This window comes from Ambystoma mexicanum, chromosome 3q, assembly GCF_040938575.1.
Source record: "Ambystoma mexicanum isolate Mex_15411 chromosome 3q, UKY_AmexF1_1, whole genome shotgun sequence".
Lineage (NCBI taxonomy): Eukaryota > Metazoa > Chordata > Amphibia > Caudata > Ambystomatidae > Ambystoma > Ambystoma mexicanum.
This window is the reverse complement of record NC_090926.1, coordinates 1,203,931,646-1,203,958,558: the sequence shown is the minus strand read 5'-3', so window position 1 is coordinate 1,203,958,558 and position 26,913 is coordinate 1,203,931,646. Positions and strand designations below refer to the sequence as shown.

Genomic DNA, 26,913 nt, shown 5'->3' with positions numbered 1-26,913 from the left:
GAAGTGAAAGAGAGAGGGGAGGGGACAACAGGGCAGCAATGCTTTGAGTAAATGCAGCCAGGGCAGCGCGGCTCTGGGTAGTGCAAGGAGAACAAGGGGCTTTAGGGTTACAGTTACAGCTCCTAACTGCGTGGTAGGCCCAGAGGCAGTGCAAGGGTGACTGATCAAGAAAGAGCCTGGACTCAGTGAGACTGAGGGTAGCCAAGCAACCAGTTGGTACAGCAGACAGTAGGTCACGTAGGTCAGCAGGGGAAGGAGAGAGAGAAAGCAGAGGAGAAGAGGAACGGTTTGAGCTGCTACCGGAACCTCAGGTGGTCCGGCTCAAGTTTGGTAGTGGAAGGGGGGTCATTCCAGAGGGAGGAACCTGCAGAGGAGAGATATCTACCCCCCACTCTCTGCCTGGAGAAGCATCTAACCCTTAGGGCTCAAGAAGGAAGGTATTTAGGAAGATAGCGTTGGATGTAGTGCGGATCCCAGCCCCAGAAAGCCTTGTGGACAATGCAAAGGGTCTTGAACTTGATTCTTGCAGCGACCGGGAGCCAGTGGAGACATTTCATAGCTAGAGAGATACGGCCCTTGGGCTTGAGGCCAAGGATACGTATTGCAGTCCTGTTCTGGATTAGTTTTAGAGGGTGGATAGCAGAGGAAGGCAGATTGAGAAAGTGGCTGTTGCAGTAGTCCAGCCTAGAGAGAACCAGAGCTCTGGAGACAGTGAGCTTCTGGGGGAAAGTGAGAAAGGAAGAGTCCCTTTGAGGAGGTGCAGCTGGTAGTGGGACTTGTCCGAGATGTGAGGAGAGAAAGAGATAGTGGAGTTGAAGATGACACCAGGAATGAGCGAGAGAGAAGAGGAGGCTCAGGGGAGCAGGAAAGAAAGCTAAGTGTCATCTGCATTACACTGTAAATTAGAGGAAAAGGTAGCGATCAGGTGGGCCAAAGGGGCCAAGTAGAGGTTGAAAAACCAGGGTGAGAGGATAGAGCGCTGGGGAACGCTACAGGCAGAGAGAGGTGGCAGAGAGAAAGGGACCAAATTGAACCTGGAAGGGGTGGTCCAAGAGGAAGGAGGTCACCCAATCCAGGGCCTGATCCATGATGGCCAGGTTCCCCCAGAGTCAATTGATCAGGATGGCGTGGTTAACTGTGTTGAAAACAGAGGAAAGTTCAAGGAGGATGAGGACAGAAGGAATGCTGGAATCAAGGTTAGAGATCGGATCTTCACAGGTGTTCATGAGAGCAGTTTCCGTACCTCTGGCAGCTCTTAAGCCAGACTGATGGTCATGGAGACAACCAACAGATTCAGTGTGGAGAGTAAGCTGGGAGATGGACAGCTTTTACAGGAGTTTGGGAGAGGGGAAAGTTGCAGTGGGAAAAGAATGATTACAGAAATCAGCCAAGGCTGGAGCAAGGGTGTCAATATGGTCCTTGACGGTTCTGGAGGAGCGGGCGAGCACCTGTTTCAATGACACTTCCATGGATGGGACTTGTCTAGAAAGCTTGTCAGGTGTTAGAGAGAAAGAGGAGAAAGGAGGAAGAGAGGGAGAGATGGCCAAAGGGGGGCCGGGAGAGGAAGAGGAAGAGGAGATAGGGGACAGGATGTCCTGGTTTTTAGCGGAGAAGCGAGAGGCTAAAGCTGTACGGAGGGCCTGTTGAGGGAACAGGAGAGGTAGAGACCGCAAAAGGATTGGCCAGTTCCTTGCAGATTTTAAAGAGTTTGGTCGTGTTTTTAGAGGCCACAGAGACGCAGGGTGAATGTGTGCTCTATTCTTGATAAGTGTTATTGCTTCGACTGGCATTTTGGTGCAACCAGTCAAGGTATGTCTAAATCTGGCCTGGCATGCCTTACTGTAATGTTATTACGTGTCTACACTGGTCTACATTGTGCAGCCAGTTGGACATGTTTTCATTGTGGCATGCACTTTTTATTGCAAAGCATTAATATTCCTGTGCACTGTTGGTGACTTGCTTGTATTCGATTGGTGCATTAAAACAAATACATTTATATCTTTCTCCTAGTGCAGTGTGGGGTATACCCCTTCAGCAGCACCTATGTGCGTATTGCGCAAGCATGGTAATCTAGGCCAACCAAGAGTGTAGCGTGACCCGTGATTTAGTTGCCGAGTTGAGGGGGCTCCCTCAGCATGGCTCGCAGGATGAGCCCCAGATCTTGTAATACTCCACTGGCTACCATAACCATTTTTGGACCACAACAGGAATGTCTAAAGTACTTGTGTTGCCTTTTCTGTGCTATAGGAACTACTGTTTGCAATGAATTGGCAGAGGCCTTTCTCCTTTGCACAGTGACTGTCATTGTGTAAGCTCTCCTGAGAGGTTGCTCTCAGTGAGTTCATATATATTCCGTCTGCTACAAGCCTTTCCCGGTCTGGTGTATGCGCGAGAGAGAGAGTGTGTCACTCTAAACAGAGAGGCAGCCAAACCATGCTGCCTTCCACGAGTGCTGGTACAGAGACCTGGCCTGCAGCCATTGGACCCACTGAGTGACAGTATATCATTGGTCAGTGCCCTTGGGAATCCGGAGCCCCAGGATGGAATAGCATTGAGAAGAGTGCTGTTGACCCACTTGCACCCTGATACCATCTTAAGAGCTAATTATTTTATTTACATGGAGAACCTTTTGACGCACCTGGTCTCTGTTTCTCCAGTGATGGTCAGCTCCAGCAAGTCATGTTACTTTCTAGGTATCCATCGCTTGTCGTAGAATGTCTTGAAGGATGGGAGCATGTCCCGCCGGTTACTTTGACCCCCTGATCTGGACTAAGGGATGGCAACAGTGGAAGGGTCTGGCAGGGAGTGTCAGGTTTAGGGCTCACCTGAAGATAAGGGTGGCTCTCTCTGGACACCACCCTGCCTGACTGGTAGAACCACAAGCCAGGCAATGACTTGAAGATAACCTCCGAGCGATAGAAAAAAAAACAGAAGGGGAAAAAACCTCTGGTAGATGAAGAGTCCTCAGAAGCAGAATGAAGGAGGGCTGGAACAAAAGCTGGGGCGGGCAGTATAACAAAGGCTGGGAAACAGGAAGGCACTGGAGAAGGAGGAATGCACAAGGAGGCAGAAAGGAGGACAGTACAGAATAACGAAGAAAAAGAGAACAGGAACACAGGAAGCATATGAGCTACAGACAGCAATACCTTAGCATTGCGACACACGGCCCGAAGTCTGTCCAGGACTGAAATGGCCAGCAAAGCAGGTTCTTGCAGCATCCCAGCAGCATCCCGTCTGGGAAACGCACCACCATCTGGAAGGGCTACATAAGCGAGTGCGTAGACCATTGTGGGTGTTATCTTGGAGGTGGCAGTATCAGAAGTGCAATCCATGCAGGCCCTTTCTAGAGTTGCCACAGTGACCAGTCGTGGGCATGAGAATTCATGGCTAAATGCCCTTTCTGGAGCCCAAAATGCCAGGCTTCCCGGGAAGAAGACAATGAAAGCGCCCTACTAACGCAAGAGCATGGATGTGTGAAACAGGCTCCCAGAAACGGCCACAGGGAAAATATCCCCTCCAATCAGCAATGTATTGGAGACGACAGCGCCAATAACGCAAGTCACAAATCCTGGAAAACTCAAAATCAGGTTCCAGCTCAACCGAAACAGGCATAGGCAGAGCCTGTACATCAGAAGAGGAAGGAAGTATGGTTTCAACAAAGAAAAATGAAACAGACAGTGAATCCGGTTCCACCATCGTGGCAGAAGTCAGAAGGCAATGCAATTGATCCTTTGCAGAATGCAAAATGGCCCAAAATATCTAGGGCACAATTTCGAGGAAGTTCTGGTTAATCCTTTCAGTGACGCCATCATCCTTTCAGGATGATAGCCTGAGGACAGGGCTCCATTGATACAAATGATATGACAAAGGTTAGCCTAAAACCTGGACACATAAGGGATGTCATGGTCTGATATTATGGAGTTGGGTAGACTACACCATCTTGGAAGGAGCACATACGCAAGTAAATAGCCCATTGTGGGTGCCATCTTGGAGGTGGTAGAATCGGAATCCAAGGCCATGATGCATGCGATCCACGCGATCCACGCAGGCTTCTTCCAGCGTTGCCAATGTGTCCAGTTGGGGCACAGGAATTCATGACAGGGAGGCACTCCTCAGCCAGGGATGCGCAAAGGCAGTGTTTCCTCTAGGACTTCTGAAAGATTAGCTTTTTGGTCTAGCAGCCTCTGAGAATGTCTGAGCCTGACCTCCATGAGGAGTGGGGATGTTTATGCCCAGCAACCAGTCCTGGATGATCTCATGCCCACATAAGCTGAGATAGCAGGCCCTAAAACATCACAAAACAATATGTTGAGGCGTGGCATAAGAAGCAAGAGCATTTAAGCACATTTTCGAAGAGGCACGGCATAAGAAGCATGAGTACCTAAGGAACCTTTAGAAGAGGTGTCACATAAGAAGCAGGAGTACCAAAGGAATCTTTAGAAGTAGTGTGGCATAAGAAGCATGACTTCCAAATGAACCTATAGAAGAGGCATGGCTTAAGAAGCCCGAGTACCTAAATAACCTTTAGAAGGGGTGTGTCCTAAGAAGCATAAGTACCAAAGGAACTTTTAGAAGAGGTGTGGCATAAGAAGCAGGAGTAACTAAGGAACATTTAGAAGAGGTGTGGCCTCGAAGAATGAGTAATTCTATAATAAGTGAGCCCCATGAAGCATGAGTACCTAAGGAAACTTTATAACAGGTGTGGCCCAAGAAACATGAGTACCTAAGGAACCTTTAGATGAGGTGTGGCATAAGAAGTATGAGTACCTAAGGAACCTATTGAAGTAGTGTGGCATAAGAATCATGAGTACCTAAGGAACCATTATCATAGGTGTGGCCTAAGAGGCAGGAGTACCTAAGGAACCTTTAGAAGTGTCGTTGCGTGAGAGAAGCATGTGCACCTTTAGAAGAGGTGTGGTATAAGAAGCATGACTACCTATGGAACCTTTATAAAGAGGTATGGCCTAAGAAGCATTAGTACCTATGTTAGAATATAATAATAAATATATGTAGTTAATTAGCCCTAAGCTAATCAATTTCTGCAATCAAATCCCTGTTTTCTTGCAAGGTTTAAAAGGGGTACATTTGTCAATCTCACCAAAGGAACCAAAATTGAAATGTACTTGTGGCCTTTTCCCTCTAGTCATTGCAAAACATGTTGGTGTTGAAAAACTGGATCTGTGCAGAAAGGTGTTTTTCTGGTATTATGTCCCTTGTTGATACAACCTAGGTTAAATAAGAGTCCTCTTATCTAGCTGGGAAAGAAAACCTTCTTTCAACATAACCCATTCTGTGGGTTAATGCTATGTAAAGGCTGACTGGGTTAATCAAAGTTTAGTTAAACACTGAATTGTAGTGCTCAGCCTTCTCTGTCTTATCAAATCCATGAAAGACAGCCGTTGAAGCCTGCTTGAAAAGGATTACTAGTGTTGATGCAGAAGGCAGATGGGGATATATGTTTCAATGACTTCAAACATGAGTCACTGACCAGAAACTGGTGGAAAGAATATACGATTGAGCCATGAGTAAATTGAAGATTCTTGATATAGCAGGAACATCTGCAAAAAACATAGTTTGTCATACCCACTTGAGATTAGAACAACATTGGTCAAATTATGGAGTATATATGATATGATATGATAGGTTTTTGATAACGCGCTTAATACCTAGAGGTTTCAAAGCGGGGACCCGGGGATCGAAGCTGTGTTGCCCTGTGTCGTCTTGCTTCCAAGGCAAACACGTTGCCCCTGAGCTATCCTCCATGCTAAACATGTTTGTATTTGATCATCTTTTATACATGAATGATGAACCAAGTGTGTTGTGCAGGCTCAATCTGTATGAAAGGAGAGATGATGTACCATTCAGGTACTTCATTTCTGCATATAAATTGGTAGTCGTTTGAACTGAAGTCTGCTCAAGTGTTTTTTACTTTTATGCATATTGTATATTAAATTTGACCTGCAATTTTGAAACCCTGTCTCAGGTGTTCTATTTTGTTTGAATTATAGCGCTTAGAAGTCTCACGTAAGGAACCTTTAAAATAGGTGTGGCCTAAGAAGCAGGGGCACTTTACTGCCCATCACCTACTCTGTTTAATATATACATCAGGTCACTGCGATCGTTGATCATCTGACAAATATGGGGACCCAATTCACAAACTACGCAGACAATATTCAGCTCTTGATGGAATTAAGCAGCAACTACACCAGCGACCTAAGGAACCTTTAGAATAGGAATGGCATAAGAAGCTGGAGTACCGAAGGAACTTTTAGAGTTGATGTGGCATAAGAAGCATGACGCCCTATGGAACCTTTAGAAGAGGTATGGCGTAATGAAGTCCGTTTTCTATGTAATACAAAATATACCTGGCCCACTGAACACAACGTGAGCACATGAATAATACTTTGTGTAGCGTGCACATTGAATGTGTTTCCTGTTGCTAATTTCTGCATGAAGTGACATGATTATCATGTCTTTGTGTAATGCTTACTACCACATTTTTATTGATGTCATAGCACTTTAAATAGCAGATGTTGCTATTAAGCTATATAATGTTACTCAATTCATCAACCTCCAGAAGAATGAAAAGCAGACTCAGGCTTGCCATGATTTGAACCTGCAGTCCGATCACTGCAGTGAGGGCTCAGCTGACTGAGCTATCTGACCAGCGAGCCTCAGCATATCTAAAGTTAGTGGCATGTGATTTTAGGAAAATATCACAGGCACACACAAATATAAACTGCAATTTGTCTCCAGCGGAACTCTAAGAAATAATAACACTAAAGGTTAAGGGTATTAGCTTATCTGATAAAGAAGTGCATGGGGAGGTTATGATCCCTTTATACTACTGTAAAGAGCTTAATAGACAATGGGCAGAGTATGTCATAAGAAAATAACACATCAAAGGACAGCAACTGCTGATAATTTCATTGGGATCCCATGAGACTGTGGTCAGAGAGATACAAAAAGAAGACAAATTCTCATTAGTGCAGATCCCTGTAAGACTTATATTTTCCTGAAAATCCATAAATCTGTGCTGAATCCTCCAGGAAGACCCCTAATCTCGACACAGGGTTATCTCTGTGAATAGTTATCAACTTATGCTAATGAGTTCTTGTTTACTTGCGCCAATTCACTATCTGCATATGGAAAAGATACAGAAGATGTACTCTCGAGAGTTAATAATATTCATTGCGTCAGGTTGCACTGTATTCGACAGATCTTATTGTTTACCATATACCCTAGGAATGGCAGCTATGGGCTATGAACTTGTACTTTGATTGAAGTATATGTGGTAGTTTAATTGATGTTTGCTAGGATTAATGTATTTCTGCTAGACCACATTGTGCTCGAATGGGTGGTGTGTTTCATTGATTGTTTATTTATTATGCGCTTATACACAAATGTTTCAAAGTGCAACCATGCATGGGAGGGGAAGACATAAGGAAGACAAGACAAAGGATATTAATAGGTGTGGTACATTCAGATCGTGCAGGTGGACATTGCTACCTTGTATGTATAGTTGATGTCTTTTCATTATCATAATGCTTTATTTCGACAGCAAATGTCATAAAAGCAAACATTTCATAACATCACAATTCATTACATCGGTACATAAGGTGCAAGGATAAAAGGAAACATATGCACATTAAAACTGGTAAAACATGCTAGCTGCACCAATACAATACCAAATATCTCTGCGTCCTCTGTACGTTCTTCTGCCTTACCCTCCAGGCCCACATGAGATACTTACGAGTCGCATGAACCGCAAAAAGGTCTCTGGAACGAGTGCATACAGCCATGGCCGGCGAGGTCGTACAGCATCCGCGAGCCCTGAATAATGGCCTTAGATAGCGTTTTCTTGAAAACAAGTTGGCGGGGCAGGTCATTAGAAAATGGGACACAGTTTCATTCAAACAGCCACGTAATGGGCAAATTGGAGATACATTGTTAAGAATCCCTATTTGCAATTGAATGAACAGCGCCCTTGCATATCTTTTCAATTGCCAAAATAAAGTCGATGAAATGACAAAATTAAACTATTTCTTTGTCATTCTTGATATAGTTTCATTGTATACTTCTATACTTCACAAAGATGGCGTCATCTTAACTCTATCATGTTTTATCAGAGTAAACCAGTGAGCTTTTAGACCCCACTGACATGCTGCTAGAAATGGTTTTATTATGCAAGGAGAATAACCTTTTAATGAATGATAATATAATAGAGAAACACGGGACAGTCATGGGCCCTCTGTGAGGAATCTGAGGGCGTCCTCACTTCTTCTCCAATATATCCTCCTCCCAGGTGGCCAAAGAAAGGCTGTCGATTTCTGATCCTTACCATGGGAGTGACTATGTGAGGGAGGAACACCTGGGTGGAGGACATTTGGGGAGTGGGGATGTGGCACCCTTGGGTGAGACACGGGATCCCCCATTTATCTTTTTATAAGGAGTCAAATATCACCCAGGTCTATGTAGGTCATTACCAGTCCCTTCCTGATTTTTTCAGAAAACCCTCTCCTCTCCCAATCCACACCACTCTGGTAATGAGACGAGGAGGAAACAACCCAGAGTCATACATCCTCTCTTTATTAAGTCAGACATACACAAACACCACCATGGTACTGGGACGAGGCTTAGGGATGCCGAGTACCAAGCCGGTTATGCAGTAAAGGAACATTGCCTGCACCTGTGCCCCAGAGGGCGGTATAAATGGCCCACTCAGGTGAGGGTAAAGAGATTGCCTGTGGAACGCTTGCAGGAGAAGTCAGAGGTGAAGCTAAGGAGATGTGTGCCAAAAGCGCTGATGACCTGCAGAGTCCTTGCAGTGGTAACAGATTGTGGCGGGAGAATTTGAAAAGGTCTCCAGTGGCAGAGTCAGGGAGACTCCCTCTCCATACAACTGAGGCAGCAGAGATCCTGTTGAGAGGCGCGTCGAGCTGGGAGTAGCAACAGGCACAGAGAACCTGCCGGCGTGGAGAACAGCACATGAAGACAGCGTACTCAGTGAATCAAAGAGGCCTGAATGACTCCGGGACGCTGTGGTGTGCACCACGTGGTTGCTGCAGGTCGGATCACTCGCGAGTGAGCAAGGGACAGTTTCAGCAATATGAATGCTGGTCCTGCTTGAAATAAATGCTGTTGATGAAACGATAACTTGAAGCTGCTGAGAAAACTGTTGAAAAGGTTGTGTGAAAACCGAATTTCAAACAAGATAAAAATGGCATTGCCAAGAAAGGTCCAGGGAAACCGAAATCTTTGAGCTTCTTAATACACCTGTGAACAGGGTGCAAATTCCCAGCAGGGGAGTAATCTGGGAATGTTCTTTTAGTTTATGCAATGTGACTGAAAAGAATGATGAGAAATCTTTTTTTTTTTTAATACCGAACTGAAAAAAAGCAAGTGTGATTAAATACCAATTGGATTAAAAGCAGTTAATGAAATTCCCTGATAAAAAGGAATTGCAAGTGCCATAAGAACATAAGAATAGAAGGAACCGTGCAACTTCAAAGAATAAGCAGTGACAAAAGCTTACAAACAATTCAAAAAACAAATTTCCACAGTCAATTTGCCTAAACTTCAAATACTCCAAAACATGTCCTGGCGCCAGTGTGGGACAGAGCAGCGCAGGTAAGTGGGGTGGGGGTAGCGTGGGGAGAGGATATGTGGAAAGGCGGTTGCGAGAAGGTTGCAGGAGATGCGGGGGAGTGCACTTACCTTCATTTCCAGTGAGGGAAAATGGTAGCCTCCCGCTCTGAGGAAGCTGGGAACGGGGTCTTTCTCAGTGTGGTAAATAAACTGTTATGCGCCTCCGCATTGGCTGGGATGCTGCCACACCCCCCTCTCTGCATACTGATGTTAATTACAGTGTTTGTCAGCAAGCACGGCTGATAACGGCCCTGATCTCTTGAGCTGGCTTGCTGACCAGGCCAGCCTGTGAACACAGTAAGTAACCCTATGTTGATGCTAACCAGGTAGCTCAGTGAGCAAAGAGATTGCCTCAAACATGTGTTCATTTTACAGTCAGAGTTGTAGCTCCTGGCAGTTTTGAAACAGCCCTTTGCCCGTCCTAGTTCTAAAGAATAAATACTTTTAGATTTAGTAATAAAAACATACATTGGCAGTGCTTAGAAATAGGAAGAATCTGTCAAAAGCACTATATATTAGCATAATACTATTAACTTTTCCTTCTCTGCTGGTTATATTTTATTTGGGGTATTTATTGAGCGCTGATCTAGCGCCGAGAAGCAGCAGAGTGTTGCATATTAGAGGTCCATTGGATTACACATTTGGGGCAAAGTTACAATGGACGTGTGTTACAATACAGTTAAGCAACAAGAGCCGAATTTAGTGGCGAGGAGGGGGCTGACTGGGAGTGTGATCTGGGGTGTTATGGTGCATGACCTCGGAGCTCTCCGCTGGCTATAGTGGTCCCTATGCACACGTAGGGAATTCAGAAGGATAGCCCTAGACCATGCCTTCCTTTCTGTTAGTTGCCTTTCAAAACAAAAACCCATAGTCAGGAAACATTTTTTTTTAAAATTAATTGTGTCTAGGTGTAGCCTTGTGGGTTTCAGTGATTAGAAAAAGAGCTCACAACTCTAACTGAAGTCTCCTTTTATGGGATGACTCCTTTTTTGGACCTGCAGGATTAGCCGCACCCTCCCTTAAGAGATGTTCGTTCCTACCCAACTAGGGTGAGGCAGAGGACCTTGAAGAACTTGGATGCGCACAGCAGAGATGGCCTCCACTCTCTCCTCAATAGCAGTGGCAGCTTTTGGTGCCGGGGTAGCAGATAATAGGATGCCAGCGGGGGGTTGTGGGTGAACTGGACACCAGGCAGTAGCCAGAGGGTGGCCAACCACCAGCTCTCCTCCACCCCCCATGGCTCTGTCACTGTCTCTCTTAGGCACAACTCGCAGCTGACCTCTGCAGAGCATTGTTTTCTGGTAGGCCAGTGTATTGAAAAAGCTTTAATTGTAGATGGTATTGTGCAGAGGGTTCCAGATATTTTAGGCAAGGCACAGGATCTTGAAGGAGACAGACTCTGGCCAACAAGTCAAGCCAATGTATGCTTCTGAGTTGGCTAGTGACTGACCTTTCGTAAGACAAAGGCGGCTCTACCGAAGGTGTTCTAGAGTTTTCGTGACCTTTTAATTTGAGCGGGTAAAGCCTGCATACAGGAATTGTGTGGATCCTGCCTAAGGATTGCACAAGATTCTGCCAACATTGGGATGGTTTTCCTTTGATTTGTGTGGAGATGTGGGATAGCCTCCACCACTCTCTTATGAGCCGGGCAGAGTAGGCTAGCTCTCATCACTCACTAGCCTTCGGCCAGGCAGAGTGGGACAGCTTCCACCACTCTCTCCATGGTCAGCTAGAGCAGGATAGATTCCACCACCCTCTCCATAGTCAGATAGAGTAGGATAGATTCCACCACCCTCTCCATAGTCAGATAGAGTAGGATAGATTCCACCACCCTCTCCATAGTCAGATAGAGTAGGATAGATTCCACCACCCTCTCCATATTCAGATAGAGTAGGATAGATTCCACCACCCCCTCCTTGGCCGCATAGAGTAGGACAGCTTCCACCACCCTCTCCCTGATCAGATAGAGCAGGATAGATTCCACCACCCTCTCCATGGAGAAGGATAGATTCCATCACCCTCTCCTGGGCCAGGCCAAGTGGAATCAATCCCAAACTCTCTCTTGGGCTGAGGAGAGTAGGATCGCTCCACCAACGCTTGCTTGGGTTGGAAAGTGTAAAATAGCTCTCTTCTTTGCCAGGCAGAGTAGGGCAGCTTCCACCACCCTCTCCATAGTTAGATAGAGTAGGATAGATTCCACCACCCTCTCCATTGTCAGATAGAGTAGGATAGATTCCACCACCCTCTCCATAGTCAGATAGAGTAGGATAGATTCCACCACCCTCTCCATAGTCAGATAGAGTAGGATAGATTCCACCACCCTCTCCATAGTCAGACAGAGTAGGATAGATTCCACCACCCTCTCCATAGTCAGATAGAGTAGGATAGATTCCATCACCCTCTCCATAGTCAGATAGAGTAAGATAGATTCCACCACCCTCTCCATATTCAGATAGAGTAGGATAGATTCCACCACCCTCTCCATAGTCAGATAGAGTAGGATAGATTCCACCACCCTCTCCATATTCAGATAGAGTAGGATAGATTCCACCACCCTCTCCATAGTCAGATAGAGTAGGATAGGATCCATTACCCTATTTTGGGCCAGTGAGAGGGGAATAGCTCCCACCACTCTCTCTTGGGCCGTGGAGAGTAGAATAGCTTGCACCGCTGGCTCCTGGGTCGGGTGAAGTGAGATAGGTCCCACCACCCTCTCTTGGACCAGGGCGAGAGGAATCGCTCCAACACTCTCTCTTGGACCGGAGAGTAGGAGAGCTCCACCAAGGCTTGCTTGGGTTGGAAAGTGCAAAATAGCTCTCTTCTTGGCCAGGCAGAGTAGGAAAGCCCCACCAATCTCTCCGTGTCCTGGCTGAGTAGGATAGTTCTATTATTACTAGGGTATTTATTGAGCGCAGACCTAGCTTCGGGAAGCAATGGAGCACTTTACAATAACAGGCGGAAGAACCCAGCGAGGGAAGCAGCGAAACAAGGGGACGGGTGCGGGAAGGCAGGCATTTTGCCAGCGAGGGGATCTATAAGCAACCAGGGGAGGAAACAATGGGGCGCAGATCACCCAGTCTCAGGTGGGGTGGGGAGTGGAGGTTGTGTGGACCTAGGTATTAGGTAGGAGCAGTTCCTTAAAGTGGAGGGACTTGAGCTCCTTCCTGAACTGTAGAAGCGAGGAGACGGGGACACGAGTCTGATGTTGACTGGCAAGAGGCTCCAGAGTCTTGGGTCATAGACCAGACTCAGGAGAAGACATGGCATGTGGTTCTTACAAAAGTTTATAATTCATTAATTTATAATGCTACTTATGCTGCCATCATGAATCACTTCTTGGCCATAATCATTGCTTAAAAAACGAATCATCTAGTAAGTAATATACCGCAGAAATTTAAGAATGTTTCATTTATAAAAACTTCAGATCCCACAGGTACATTCAAGCTTCTTCATGTCTTCATGCTCCAAGATGCAGTTACTCTCAGGTGGCAAACAGGGTGAGACACTCACCGGTCTATCCTCAGGTATTCACAGCTCAGGTCTAACTGCCGCTCATGGAACCATACACGCAATACACTCCCCCAACCTTCTGAACGGTTGTTCATCCACATGCATCAACATTCTACAAACAGATAAGCAAGCAAGGAGGGCCAGTGGCAAGCATCATTACAAGCCACATGCACTCAAATGACTCACGCTCGATATATAACAAAAGGTCTATGAATTTGATCACTAGTCTTGCTCCCAAATCATAAACAGATTTGGCAGAATAAAATAGCTCCCACTACTCACTCCTGTTCCAGGCATAAGATAGCTTATATTGCCCTCTCATGGGCTGGTGAGTGCAGGATAGCTCTCACCACCCTCTTCTGGGCCAGGCAGAGTAGGACAGCTTCCACCACCCCCTACTAGGACAGGATTAGTTGGATAGCTTTGTCTACTTTTACCTGGACCGGGTACAGTAGGGTAGCGTTCACAACTCTGCTGTGGACTGGGGAGAGTGAGATAACTCCCACCCCACACTCCTGGGCAGGAGAGAGTACAATAGCTTGTAGCTCCTAGGATGGGAAGAGTAGGATATCTTTCTCCACTATAACCTGTGCTGGGGAGAGTATGATAGCTCCCACAACTCTCTCCTGGTTAGGGAGAGTAGGATAGTTTCCACCACCCCCTACTGGGACAGGGTTGGTAGGATAGCTTCCTCTACTTTCTCATGGGCAGGGAGAGTAGGGTGGTTTCTACCACCTTTCCTAGGCTGGGAGAGGAAGATAACTTCCTCTACTTTCTTCTGTTGTGGGGAGAGCATGTACCGCTCTTTCTTGGGCTGTGCAGAATAGCATAGTTATAACTCTCTCTGCTGGGTTGCTCAGAGTAGATTAGCTTCCATTATCCTCTCTTGAGCTTGGTAGTAGGTAATATCTTCCTGCGGTCTCTCCTGGGATAGGCAGAGTTGGATAGCTGCTAACAGGATTTCCTGGACTGGGTAGAGAAGGATAGTTCAACGGGCCGGGCACAGACGGATCGCTTTACCTCTCATCAGTCGGGCAGAGTAGTGTAGCTTCCATCGCCCTCCCTTGAGCTGGGAATGGTAGGATAGCTTCCGCCACTCTTTCCTGGGCTGGGCAGAAAGGGATAGTTCCCACCACTGTCTCATGAGCCAAGCGCCCTCCCCTCTCTCTTGTCCTGGCCAGAGTGTAAAGCTCACACCACACTCCCAAGGGCTGGGCAGAGTAGAATCACTTTACCTCTCTTTACTGGATCGGGCAGAGTAGTAAAGCTTCCATTGCCCTCTCTTGAGCTGGGGAGGGTAGAATACCTTCCTCCACTCTTTCCTGGGCTGAGCCGAGTGGGATAGTTCTCACCACTCTCTCCTGGGCCAGGCAGAGTAGGATAGCGTTACCTCTCTCATGGATCGGGCAGAGTAGTATAGCTTCCATCACTCTCTCCTTAGCTAGGGAAGGTAGGATAGCTTCCTCCCCTCTCTCCTGTGCTGGACATAGTGGGATAGCTCACACCAGGATCTCAAGGGCTGGGCAAAGTAGAATTGATTTACCTCTCTACTGGGTCGGACAGAGTAGTATATATTACATTGCCCTCTGCTAAACTGGGGAGGATAGAATAGCTTCCGCCACTCTTTTCTGGGCTGGGCAGAGTGGGATAGTTCTCACCACTCTCTCCTGGGCCAGGCAGAGTATAATGGCGTTACCTCTCTCATGGGTTGGGCAGAGTAGCATAGCTTCAATCACTTCTCCTTAGCTAGGAAAGGATAGCTTCCTCCACTCTTCCCTTAGCTGGGAAGAGTAGGATATCTCTACCATAATCTCCTAGGCCAGGCAGAGTAGGATAGCGTTATCTCGCTCATTGGTCGGGCAGAGTGGCATAGCTTCCATCACTCTCGTCTTAGCTAGGGAAGGAGGGATAGTGTCGTCCTCTCTCTCCAGTGCTGAACAGAGTGGGATAGCTCACACCACGCTCTCAAGGGCCAGGCGGAGCAGAGTAGAATCACTTTATCCTTCTCTCCTGGATTGGGCAGCGTAGTATAGCTTCCAGTGCCCTCTTCTGAGATTTAGTAGAATAGCTTCCTGCCCTCTCTCCTGGTAGGGCAGAGTAGGATAGCTTTACCTCTCCTGCACCAAGGCTGAGTAGGATAGATGTACCTCTCATGGGCAAGGCAGAGTAGGATAGTGTTACCCCTCACATGGGTCAAGTAGAGTAGTGCAGCTTCCCTTATCCTCTCCTGAGCTGGGAAGGGTAGGATAGCTTCCTCCACCCTTTCCTGGGCTGGGCAGAGTGGGATAGTTTGCACCACTCTCTCCTGGGCCAGGCAGAGTAGAATGGTGTTACCCACTCTCTTGGGTTGGGCAAAGTAGCATAGCTTCCATCACTTCTCCTTAGCTAGGGAAGGATAGCTTCCTCCACTCTTCTCTTGGCTGGGAAGAGTAGGATAGCTCTACCATACTCTCCTAGGCCAGGCAGAGGAGAATAGTGTTGCCTTTCTCATGGGTGGGCAGAGTGGCATAGCTTCCATCATTCTCTTCTTAGCTAGGGAAGGAAGGATAGCGTCCTGCTCTCTCTCCGGTGCTGAACATAGTGGGATAGCTCACACCACACTCTCAAGGGCCAGGCGGAGTAGAGTAGAATCACTTTACCCTCTCTCCTTGATCGAGCAGAGTAGTAGAGCTTCCAGTGCACTCTTCTGAGCTTTAGAGTGTAGAATAGCTTCCTCGCCTCTCTCCTGGGTAGGGCAGAGTAGGATAGCTTTACTGCTCCTGCACCAAGGCAGAGTAGGATAGATTTACCTCTCACATGGGTCAGGTAGAGTAGTGTAGCTTTCATCACCCTCCCCTGAGCTGGGAAGGGTAGGATAGCTTCCTCCACTCTTTCCTGGGCTGGGCAGCGTAGGATAGTGTTAACTCTTCTGTGCCAGACACAGTTGGATATTGTTAACTCTCCTGGGCAAGGCAGAGTAGGATAGCTTTACCTCTCCTGGGCCAGGCAGAGTAGGATAACATTACCTCTCCAGGGCTGGGCAGAGTAGGATAGCTTTACCTCTCCTGGGTCAGGCAGAGTAGGATTGCTATACCTCTCCTGGGCCAGGCAGAGTAGGATAGCTTTAGCTCTCATGGGCTGCGCAGAGTAGGATAACTATACCTCTCCTGGACCATGCAGAGTAGGATAGCTATACCTCTCCTGGGTCAGGCAGAGAAGGATAGCTATACCTCTCCTGGACAAGGCAGAGTATGATAGCTATACCTCTCCTGGGTCAGGCAGAGTAGGATAGCTATACACACTCTCCTCGGCCAGGTAGAGTAGGATAGCATTAACTCTCCTGTGCCAGGCAGAGTAGGATAGCTTCCACCATTATCTGCTAGGCCGTAAGATAGCTTTACCTTTCCTGGGCCAGACAGAGTAGGAGAGCATTACCTCTCCTGGGCAAGGCAGAGTAGGGTAGCCTCTTCCCCGATAGTTCCCACCACTGTCTCCTGGGCCAGGCAGAGTAGGATAGTGTTACCTCTGTCATGGATCGGGCAGAGTAGTATAGCTTCCATCACCCTGTCCTTAGCTAGGGTAGGTAGGATAGCTTCCTCCCCTCTCTCCTGTGCTGGACATAGTGGGATAGCTCACACCACGATTTCAAGGGCTGGGCAGAGTAGAATTGATTTACCTCTCTCTCCTGGGTCGGACAGAGTAGGATAGCTTTACCTCTCCTGGGCTGGACAGAGTAGGATAGCTTTACCTCTCCTGGGTCAGGCAGATTATGATAGCTTTACTTCCCCTGGGTCGGACAGAGTAGGATAGCGTTACCTCTCCTGGGTCAGGCAGAGTAGGATAGCTATACCTCTCCTGGGCTGGGCAGAGTAGGATAGCTTTAGCTCTCCTGGGCTGGCCAGAGCAGGATAGCTATACCTCTCCTGGACTATGCAGAATAGGAGAGCTTTACCTCTCCTGCGCAATGCAGAGTAGGAGAGCTTACTTCCCTCTTTCTTGTGCGAGGCAGAGTAGGATAGCTATACTCTGGGCCAGGCAAAGTAGGATAGCCTCTTCCCCGATAGGTCCCACCACTGTCTCCTGGGTCAGGCAGAGTAGGATATTTTTACCTTTCCTGGGTCAGGCAGAGTGGGTAGTTTTACCTTTCCTGGGTCAGGCAGAGTAAGATAGCTATACCTCTCCTGGGTGAGGCAGAGTAAGATCGCTTTACCTCTCCTGGGTCAGGCAGAGTAGGATAGCTTTATCTCTCCTCGGTCGGGCAGAGTGAGATAGCTTTACCTCTCCTGGGTCAGGCAGGGTAGGCTAGTTATACCTCTCCTGGGTGAGGCAGAGTAAGATAGCTATACCTCTCCTGGGTGAGGCAGAGTAAGATCGCTTTACCTCTCCTGGGTCAGGCAGAGTAGGATAGCTTTACCTCTCCTAGGTCGGGCAGAATAAGATAGCTTTACCTCTCCTGGGCTGGGCAGAGTAAAACAGTTTTACCTCTCCTGGGTCGGGCAGAGTAAGATAGCGTTACCTCTCCTGGGCTGGGCAGAGTACGATAGCTGTACCTCTCCTGGGTCAGGCAGAGTAAGATAGCTTTAACTCTCCTGGGCTGGGCAGAGTAGGATAGCTTTACCTCTCCTGGGTCGGCAGAGTAAGATAGCTTTACTTCTTCTGGGCTGGGCAGAGTAGGATAGCTATACCTCTCCTGGGCTGGGCAGAGGAGGAAAGTGTTACCTATCCTGGGCTGGGCAGAGTAGGATAGCTTTACCTTTCCAGGGCTGAGCAGAGGAGGAAAGCTTTACCTCTCCTGGGCTGGGCAGAGTAGGAAGGCTTTACCTCTTCTGGGCTGGGCAGAGTAGGATAGCTTTACCTCTGCTGGGCTGGGCAGAGTAAGATAGACTTACCTCTCCTGGGCCAAGCAGAGTAGGAATGCTTTACCTCTCCTGAGTCAGGCAGAGTAAGATAGCTTTATCTCTCCTGGGCTGGGCAGAGGAGAGCTTTACCTCACCGGGGCTGGGCAGAGTAGCATAGCTTTATCTTTCCTGGGCCAGGCAGAGTAGGATATTTTAACCTTTTCTGGGCCAGGCAAAGTAGGATAGTTCTACCTTTCCTGGGCCAGGCAGAGTATTTGTACCTTTCCTAGGCCAGGCAGAGTAGAATATTTTATACCTTTCCTGGGCAAGGCAGGGTGGGACATTGATACCTCTCCTGGGCTGGGCAGAGTAGGATAGCTTTACCTCTCCTGTGGCAAGCAGAAAAAGATAGCTGTACCTCTCCTGTGTCAGGCAGAGTAATATAGTTTTACCTCTCATGGGCTGGGCAGAGTAGGAAAGCTTTACCTCTCCTGGGCTGGGCAGAGTAGGATAGCTTTACCTTTCCTGGGCCAGGCAGAGTAGGATATTTTAACCTTTCCTGGGCCAGGCAGAGTAGGATATTTGTACATTTCCTGGGCCAGTCAAAGTAGGATAGTTCTACCTTTCCTGGGCCAGTAGGGTATGATATTGTTAACTTTCCTGGGCCAGGCAGAGTATTTGTACCTTTCCTAGGCCAGGCAGATTAGAATATTTGTACCTTTCCTGGGCAAGGCAGGGTGGGATATTGTTAACTTTCGTGGGCCAGGCAGAGTAGGATATTGTTACCTCTCCTGGGCTGGGAAGAGTAGGATAGCTATACCCTGGGCTGGGCAGAGTAGGATAGCTTTACCTCTCCTGGGTCAGGCAGAGTAAGATAGCTTTACCTCTCCTGGGTCAGGCAGAGTAAGATAGCTTTACCTCTCCTGGGTCAGGCAGAGTAATATAGCTCTACCTTTCCTGGGCTGGGCAGAGTAGGATAGCTTTACCTCTCCTGGGTCAGGCAGAGTAGGGATAGCTTTACCTCTCATGGGCTGGGCAGAGTATGGATAGCTTTACCTCTCATGGGCTGGGCAGAGTAGGAAAGCTTTACCGCTCCTGGGCTGGGCAGACTAGGATAGCTTTACCTCTCCTGGGTCAGGCAGAGTAGGATATTTTTACCTCTCCTGGGCCAGGCAGAGTAGGATATCGTTACCTCTCCTGGGCTGGCAGAGTAGGAGATCTATACCCTGGGCTAGGCAGAATAGGATAGCTTTACCTCTCCTGGGTCATGCAGAGTAAGATAGCTTTACCTCCCCTGGGTCAGGCAGAGTAAGATAGCTTTGCCTCTCCTGGGCTGGGCAGAGTAGGAAAGCTTTACCTCTCCTGGGCTGGGCAGAGTAGGATAGCTTTACCTCTCCTGGGTCATGCAGAGTAAGATAGCTTTACCTCCCCTGGGTCAGGCAGAGTAAGATAGCTTTGCCTCTCCTGGGCTGGGCAGAGTAGGAAAGCTTTACCTCTCCTGGGCTGGGCAGAGTAGGATAGCTTTACCTCTCCTGGGTCAGGCAGAGTAAGATAGCTTTACCTCTCCTGGGCTGGGCAGAGTAAGATAGCTTTGCCTCTCCTGGGTCAGGCAGAGAAGGATAGCTATACCTCTCCTGGACAAGGCAGAGTATGATAGCTATACCTCTCCTGGGTCAGGCAGAGTAGGATAGCTATACACACTCTCCTCGGCCAGGTAGAGTAGGATAGCATTAACTCTCCTGTGCCAGGCAGAGTAGGATAGCTTCCACCATTATCTGCTAGGCCGTAAGATAGCTTTACCTTTCCTGGGCCAGACAGAGTAGGAGAGCATTACCTCTCCTGGGCAAGGCAGAGTAGGGTAGCCTCTTCCCCGATAGTTCCCACCACTGTCTCCTGGGCCAGGCAGAGTAGGATAGTGTTACCTCTGTCATGGATCGGGCAGAGTAGTATAGCTTCCATCACCCTGTCCTTAGCTAGGGTAGGTAGGATAGCTTCCTCCCCTCTCTCCTGTGCTGGACATAGTGGGATAGCTCACACCACGATTTCAAGGGCTGGGCAGAGTAGAATTGATTTACCTCTCTCTCCTGGGTCGGACAGAGTAGGATAGCTTTACCTCTCCTGGGCTGGACAGAGTAGGATAGCTTTACCTCTCCTGGGTCAGGCAGATTATGATAGCTTTACTTCCCCTGGGTCGGACAGAGTAGGATAGCGTTACCTCTCCTGGGTCAGGCAGAGTAGGATAGCTATACCTCTCCTGGGCTGGGCAGAGTAGGATAGCTTTAGCTCTCCTGGGCTGGCCAGAGCAGGATAGCTATACCTCTCCTGGACTATGCAGAATAGGAGAGCTTTACCTCTCCTGCGCAATGCAGAGTAGGAGAGCTTACTTCCCTCTTTCTTGTGCGAGGCAGAGTAGGATAGCTATACTCTGGGCCAGGCAAAGTAGGATAGCCTCTTCCCCGATAGGTCCCACCACTGTCTCCTGGGTCAGGCAGAGTAGGATATTTTTACCTTTCCTGGGTCAGGCAGAGTGGGTAGTTTTACCTTTCCTGGGTCAGGCAGAGTAAGATAGCTATACCTCTCCTGGGTGAGGCAGAGTAAGATCGCTTTACCTCTCCTGGGTCAGGCAGAGTAGGATAGCTTTATCTCTCCTCGGTCGGGCAGAGTGAGATAGCTTTACCTCTCCTGGGTCAGGCAGGGTAGGCTAGTTATACCTCTCCTGGGTGAGGCAGAGTAAGATAGCTATACCTCTCCTGGGTGAGGCAGAGTAAGATCGCTTTACCTCTCCTGGGTCAGGCAGAGTAGGATAGCTTTACCTCTCCTAGGTCGGGCAGAATAAGATAGCTTTACCTCTCCTGGGCTGGGCAGAGTAAAACAGTTTTACCTCTCCTGGGTCGGGCAGAGTAAGATAGCGTTACCTCTCCTGGGCTGGGCAGAGTACGATAGCTGTACCTCTCCTGGGTCAGGCAGAGTAAGATAGCTTTAACTCTCCTGGGCTGGGCAGAGTAGGATAGCTTTACCTCTCCTGGGTCGGCAGAGTAAGATAGCTTTACTTCTTCTGGGCTGGGCAGAGTAGGATAGCTATACCTCTCCTGGGCTGGGCTGAGGAGGAAAGTGTTACCTATCCTGGGCTGGGCAGAGTAGGATAGCTTTACCTTTCCAGGGCTGAGCAGAGGAGGAAAGCTTTACCTCTCCTGGGCTGGGCAGAGTAGGAAGGCTTTACCTCTTCTGGGCTGGGCAGAGTAGGATAGCTTTACCTCTGCTGGGCTGGGCAGAGTAAGATAGACTTACCTCTCCTGGGCCAAGCAGAGTAGGAATGCTTTACCTCTCCTGAGTCAGGCAGAGTAAGATAGCTTTATCTCTCCTGGGCTGGGCAGAGGAGAGCTTTACCTCACCGGGGCTGGGCAGAGTAGCATAGCTTTATCTTTCCTGGGCCAGGCAGAGTAGGATATTTTAACCTTTTCTGGGCCAGGCAAAGTAGGATAGTTCTACCTTTCCTGGGCCAGGCAGAGTATTTGTACCTTTCCTAGGCCAGGCAGAGTAGAATATTTTATACCTTTCCTGGGCAAGGCAGGGTGGGACATTGATACCTCTCCTGGGCTGGGCAGAGTAGGATAGCTTTACCTCTCCTGTGGCAAGCAGAAAAAGATAGCTGTACCTCTCCTGTGTCAGGCAGAGTAATATAGTTTTACCTCTCATGGGCTGGGCAGAGTAGGAAAGCTTTACCTCTCCTGGGCTGGGCAGAGTAGGATAGCTTTACCTTTCCTGGGCCAGGCAGAGTAGGATATTTTAACCTTTCCTGGGCCAGGCAGAGTAGGATATTTGTACATTTCCTGGGCCAGTCAAAGTAGGATAGTTCTACCTTTCCTGGGCCAGTAGGGTATGATATTGTTAACTTTCCTGGGCCAGGCAGAGTATTTGTACCTTTCCTAGGCCAGGCAGATTAGAATATTTGTACCTTTCCTGGGCAAGGCAGGGTGGGATATTGTTAACTTTCGTGGGCCAGGCAGAGTAGGATATTGTTACCTCTCCTGGGCTGGGAAGAGTAGGATAGCTATACCCTGGGCTGGGCAGAGTAGGATAGCTTTACCTCTCCTGGGTCAGGCAGAGTAAGATAGCTTTACCTCTCCTGGGTCAGGCAGAGTAAGATAGCTTTACCTCTACTGGGTCAGGCAGAGTAATATAGCTCTACCTTTCCTGGGCTGGGCAGAGTAGGATAGCTTTACCTCTCCTGGGTCAGGCAGAGTAGGGATAGCTTTACCTCTCATGGGCTGGGCAGAGTAGGGATAGCTTTACCTCTCATGGGCTGGGCAGAGTAGGAAAGCTTTACCGCTCCTGGGCTGGGCAGACTAGGATAGCTTTACCTCTCCTGGGTCAGGCAGAGTAGGATATTTTTACCTCTCCTGGGCCAGGCAGAGTAGGATATCGTTACCTCTCCTGGGCTGGCAGAGTAGGAGATCTATACCCTGGGCTAGGCAGAATAGGATAGCTTTACCTCTCCTGGGCTGGGCAGAGTAGGATAGCTTTACCTCTCCTGGGTCATGCAGAGTAAGATAGCTTTACCTCCCCTGGGTCAGGCAGAGTAAGATAGCTTTGCCTCTCCTGGGCTGGGCAGAGTAGGAAAGCTTTACCTCTCCTGGGCTGGGCAGAGTAGGATAGCTTTACCTCTCCTGGGTCAGGCAGAGTAAGATAGCTTTACCTCTCCTGGGCTGGGCAGAGTAGGATAGCTTTACCTCTCCTGGGCTGGGCAGAGTAAGATAGCTTTACCTCTCCTGGGCTGGGCAGAGTAGGATAGCTTTGCCTCTCCTGGGCTGGGCAGAGTAGGAGATCTGTCACCATTCTGTGCTGTGGCCTCTGCTGGGGCAGCGGGTAGTGGAGTGGGCTGGCATCTTTTCTAGGCATTAGTTGTGACTCCCGAGTGTGCACTGGGCATGCGCGAGCCTCATTTGGGCCCGCGCATGCGGAATGGAATAGAGGAAGTCCGTGCGGCAGTTGCCGCCGGGTGAGGCAACCGGCAACATCGCGTCCTGCATCTCTGTGCATGACTGTGTGTGTGCATGTATGAGTGGCTCCCCATACACCGCTGGGCCACACAACATTAGTGTGCCATGTTCAATTTTGCACATCACTTTTCCTCTCTGTCTTTTATCTCTTTTTCACTATATTTTTGAGAAATCCGACAGTGTGACAGACATAAGAGCAGCTCGTGGTGACACCGCCTCTACGTCACGCGGGGCTTTCCGGCAGCCGCCACATGACCCAACGCTCACCTCGTATCAGAAAAAAGTCCCTTCAAGGCGCTCCTGTCAAGAAGGTTCTCGAAACTGGAACTTCTGACCGCTTTGCAGAAGCTCTTGGGGGGAACTGCGTGGGGGCACGTTGTGAGAATTAAGCCTCGGCTTACCCCCTGCCAACGGAGACCTCTGGTCGCCCCAAGAGTGAGGAGTTTAAGGGCACACATGGGAAAGCCTGAGAGAATTGAACACGACCAGGAACTCACCTTGGGGCACGCAGAAAGTGTGTTGATGGCTCAGCGCTGGGGGACTAACGCGGAAGCGCCTGGAAGCGAACCGGCTCACAGCGGGAGCTGCATTTTCTCATCGCCATGACCAGGGGAGTTAGAAATGATTAGGGTGCTCATTTTCTTATATCTAGATTGTTTTTTTTTATTTGGGTGAGCAAAAGGTTTGCAATGTCTCTCTCTGTATCTTCCCCTCAAGGTCTGCAGTAGAGTGCAGCACATAGAAAAGGATGAATCCCCTCCCTACCCCCAAATAAGAAATAAAGCGGGCGCCCGCCCCCACTGGAGTGCTTACCCGCAGCTGCCGTGTGTGTGCTGAGACTCACACTCGCCCAGAGCAGGAGTGCTGCGCCCGGGGGCAGCCCCATGGTCCAGCTGTGGTACACTGGCCGAGTACCGAGGCTGCCAGGAGGCGTCCTTCTCGGTGGAGCCCCGGGGCGGTTCTCCTCTCCCTTCACCGGTGTACAGATCCGCTAGCTGGGCTGAAGGTTGGTCCTTCTCGCGGTGTGTGCTTCCGCGAACACCCAGGGACCCTGCCGATCTCCCCGGGGTCTCCGTGGGTTTGTGCGCCGACGTCCCTCCCTTTCGCCGAGTTCTCCTCCTCCCTGGGCCTCCCACCCGCCCCGCCCCGACCCGAGAAGGAACCCACAAAAAGCATGATTTCTGGGAAAGCGTTTTTTCTTTTTGCTGTCTCACCCATCACCACACTCGGCTCGCCCCACTCTCATAACCTGGGCACTTGTCCATAAAATGCCCAGCAGCATCGCTCTTTCCATCCGCTACCCTTCCCTCCCCTTAGTCCGGAAAAAAAGGACAGATTGAGACATTTGTTTCTTTGTTGGCTTAAAAAGGCTGCAGGTTTATTATCACAACATACTTTTTTTTGTTCTTTTATTGTTTTTGGTTTGTTTAAACCTTTACAAAATTTCAGTCAAGAATACAATAAAAGTTACAAAAGTACAAATACCATTGTATAAAAACAATAACAGTCAAACATACACATTTTACACATAAATACACTTGAGTTCCAAATAACAGATAAAACTTGAGTTACCAATAACAGATAAAACACCTTAACAGTACAATCTTGAAGATATTATCGAGCCAAAACATCACATACCAAGGTATTTAAAAAGTTTTCTGATCATTGCATTATGGCACTTAAACATAGCATATACATATTCATACTAAATCACATATGACTCTCAAATATTCATTAATACGTATTTTTAAAACCGTCGAGTTACCATGAAGCATCTCATACCACAGATTAGCGCTATTCACGCTAGAGATGTCATTTACAAACGCTGAAAAATAGTTTCTCTGGAGCCGGTTTCCACTTCCAGAATGAAATTACTTGAGAGTACAGATGAGAATTTAAGATCACCACATTATTTTCCAACCAGCCCGATGCTTTAACAATTCTTTGACCTTACCCGGATTCTTTATAAGAATCTCCATTGATAACCCTAGATCACTTAGAATTTTGGCACATACTCTTTTAAGGTCAGTCATAAGTACACCTTCCAAATCTGTCCCCAAAAATAATACAACGTGTTTATATCGGACACAAGACATTTACATATCACAACATACTAAACACTACATGTTTGTCATCACTGGAAAACAAAACATTGTAAAATTGTTCAACAGGGCCGGGTACCATTGCTTCCCCCATTTTGCAACCAATGTACGCTAGGCCAAAGCTCCTCCAACCGTTATTGTCTGTGCCCCACCTGCCCTTGCAGGTGATTCTGGGCTGGAGGAGGGCTGTTCTTGCCGGGGGAAGCCAAGCCACCTTAGATACCAACAGGCGCCCTTGCCGCTAGGCCTCAGAGGAGCGCTGACCGCGGGAGGAGCAAAAACCCCTCCCGGGTTTCCCACAGCTCGTTTGTAGTACCAACAGTGTCACTGGTCGCTAAAACACTGCCACGCCACTAATGTGTCCACGCCCATCCATCGCTCCCCCCATCCATGGCTCATAGTTCCAGAAGGTTGGTGAACAGGTTCCAGAAAAACAAATCCATGCCCACCATACACAGATGCATGCCATCCTTCTCATAATAGTCTGGAGACTTCAGGTTGATCAAACCGTGCCTGACCTGGGTGAAACCTCTGCCCCTGCAGAACTTGGCGATTGCCCCGTTCAACTTCCTTCTTGATTTTTCCATGGCTGAATGACATTCGGCTCCTCTAACACTTTTTCCTCGGTATAACCTCCGACCAAAGGATTCTGTGTCTCCGATGCCATTTTCTGATCAGTCTCCATCATTTCCCTCATTAGCGCCCTGTCTGCCCAGGCTTGTGAGGTTGTTTCCAGCCAGATTAATCATTAGCACGTCGGGCCTGGGATGTTCTCTCAACAGCCTTTGCACATGCCCTTCCAGCTGGTCCCGTCTCATCCCTGGCACACCATGCCACCAGATCTGAAACTCACTTGTCGTCATCCTCTCCATCACTGGGGTCCATTTATGATTGGCCCTTGTCGCAAAGGAATTACCCACCACCCAAACCGACTGCTTCCTCCTTACGGCTGCTGTTTTTTGAGGAGAGATGAGAACTTGGCATATTAACCTTACATTTTGTCCAGTCTTATATATCTCTTGAAATAGCTAGACTTCCATTCCCCTATTTCCATAATTGCTTCTGGCCTCATGACCAGCCCTGCTGCAGATGTGGCTGCCCCAATTCTGAAGGAGTGGGTCCCAAAAACCTCCTCTGTTACTCCGATGTCCTTTAATGCCATATCCATCACGCTCTTGAACTGATACCTGCTCATGGCCGTCCCGTCCCTGTGCAAAAATAGAGGCGACCCTGATCCGTTAGACTGTCTTACCTTTAGGTCTGCGGCTAGACCCGCTACCGGACAGCATGGGCTTTCCATAATGCAGTAGAGTGTGATTGTTCTCCCCTTCTCTTTTTGGTCCGTCTTAGACCTTCTGAGGTGCATTGTGCCCGATCCCCTGCCATCAAGACCTCTTCCAGCCTCAAAAAACCTGTATCCCAGCCATCCTTATTTTCTGGCACCAATTCGCTGATTCTGAACGCCCCAAAGAAGGCCAAGGTGAACGCTGCCGTGAACAGTACCACCTCCAATTCGCTCCGCCATGTCTTTGGCAGTACTCCTATCAACCAGTGAAGCTTCAACATGTCTGGGATTGACTTTCTTCTCCGTGCATTTAGCCCAACCCTTCATTGCCATCCTGAAATAGTGTTCCTTAGTGGCGGTCAGGCTTCCCTCCCAGTATGTAGTAGTGGGCTATTGCTGCCAGGTGGTAAGCTACCCAGGCTCTGGTTTTCGGAGTCTGCCAACCCCGTCGGATAAAGGCGTGCACTGAAGATGCTCCCTGGTGCTGTGCCAGGAAACCTTCCCTGAAAGTCAGGAATCGTTCCCAACACGCCTTGTATCACCTTCCTGTG

The 26,913-nt window shown here is 48.5% G+C and overlaps 1 protein-coding gene across 3 annotated transcripts in view; it reads right to left on the bottom strand.

The window, feature by feature from the left end:
* The window catches only part of LOC138447751 (intercellular adhesion molecule 4-like), a 190,425-nt gene extending 166,337 nt beyond the window's left edge, over positions 1-24,088 (bottom strand). For all 3 annotated transcript variants that reach the window (XM_069604064.1, XM_069604065.1, XM_069604066.1), the window contains exon 1: positions 23,789-24,088. In XM_069604064.1, the coding sequence (XP_069460165.1) occupies positions 23,789-23,861 (73 nt within the window). In that variant the 5' untranslated portion in view covers positions 23,862-24,088. The remainder of the gene's footprint in view (positions 1-23,788) is intronic.
* Positions 24,089-26,913: the final 2,825 nt, after the last annotated feature.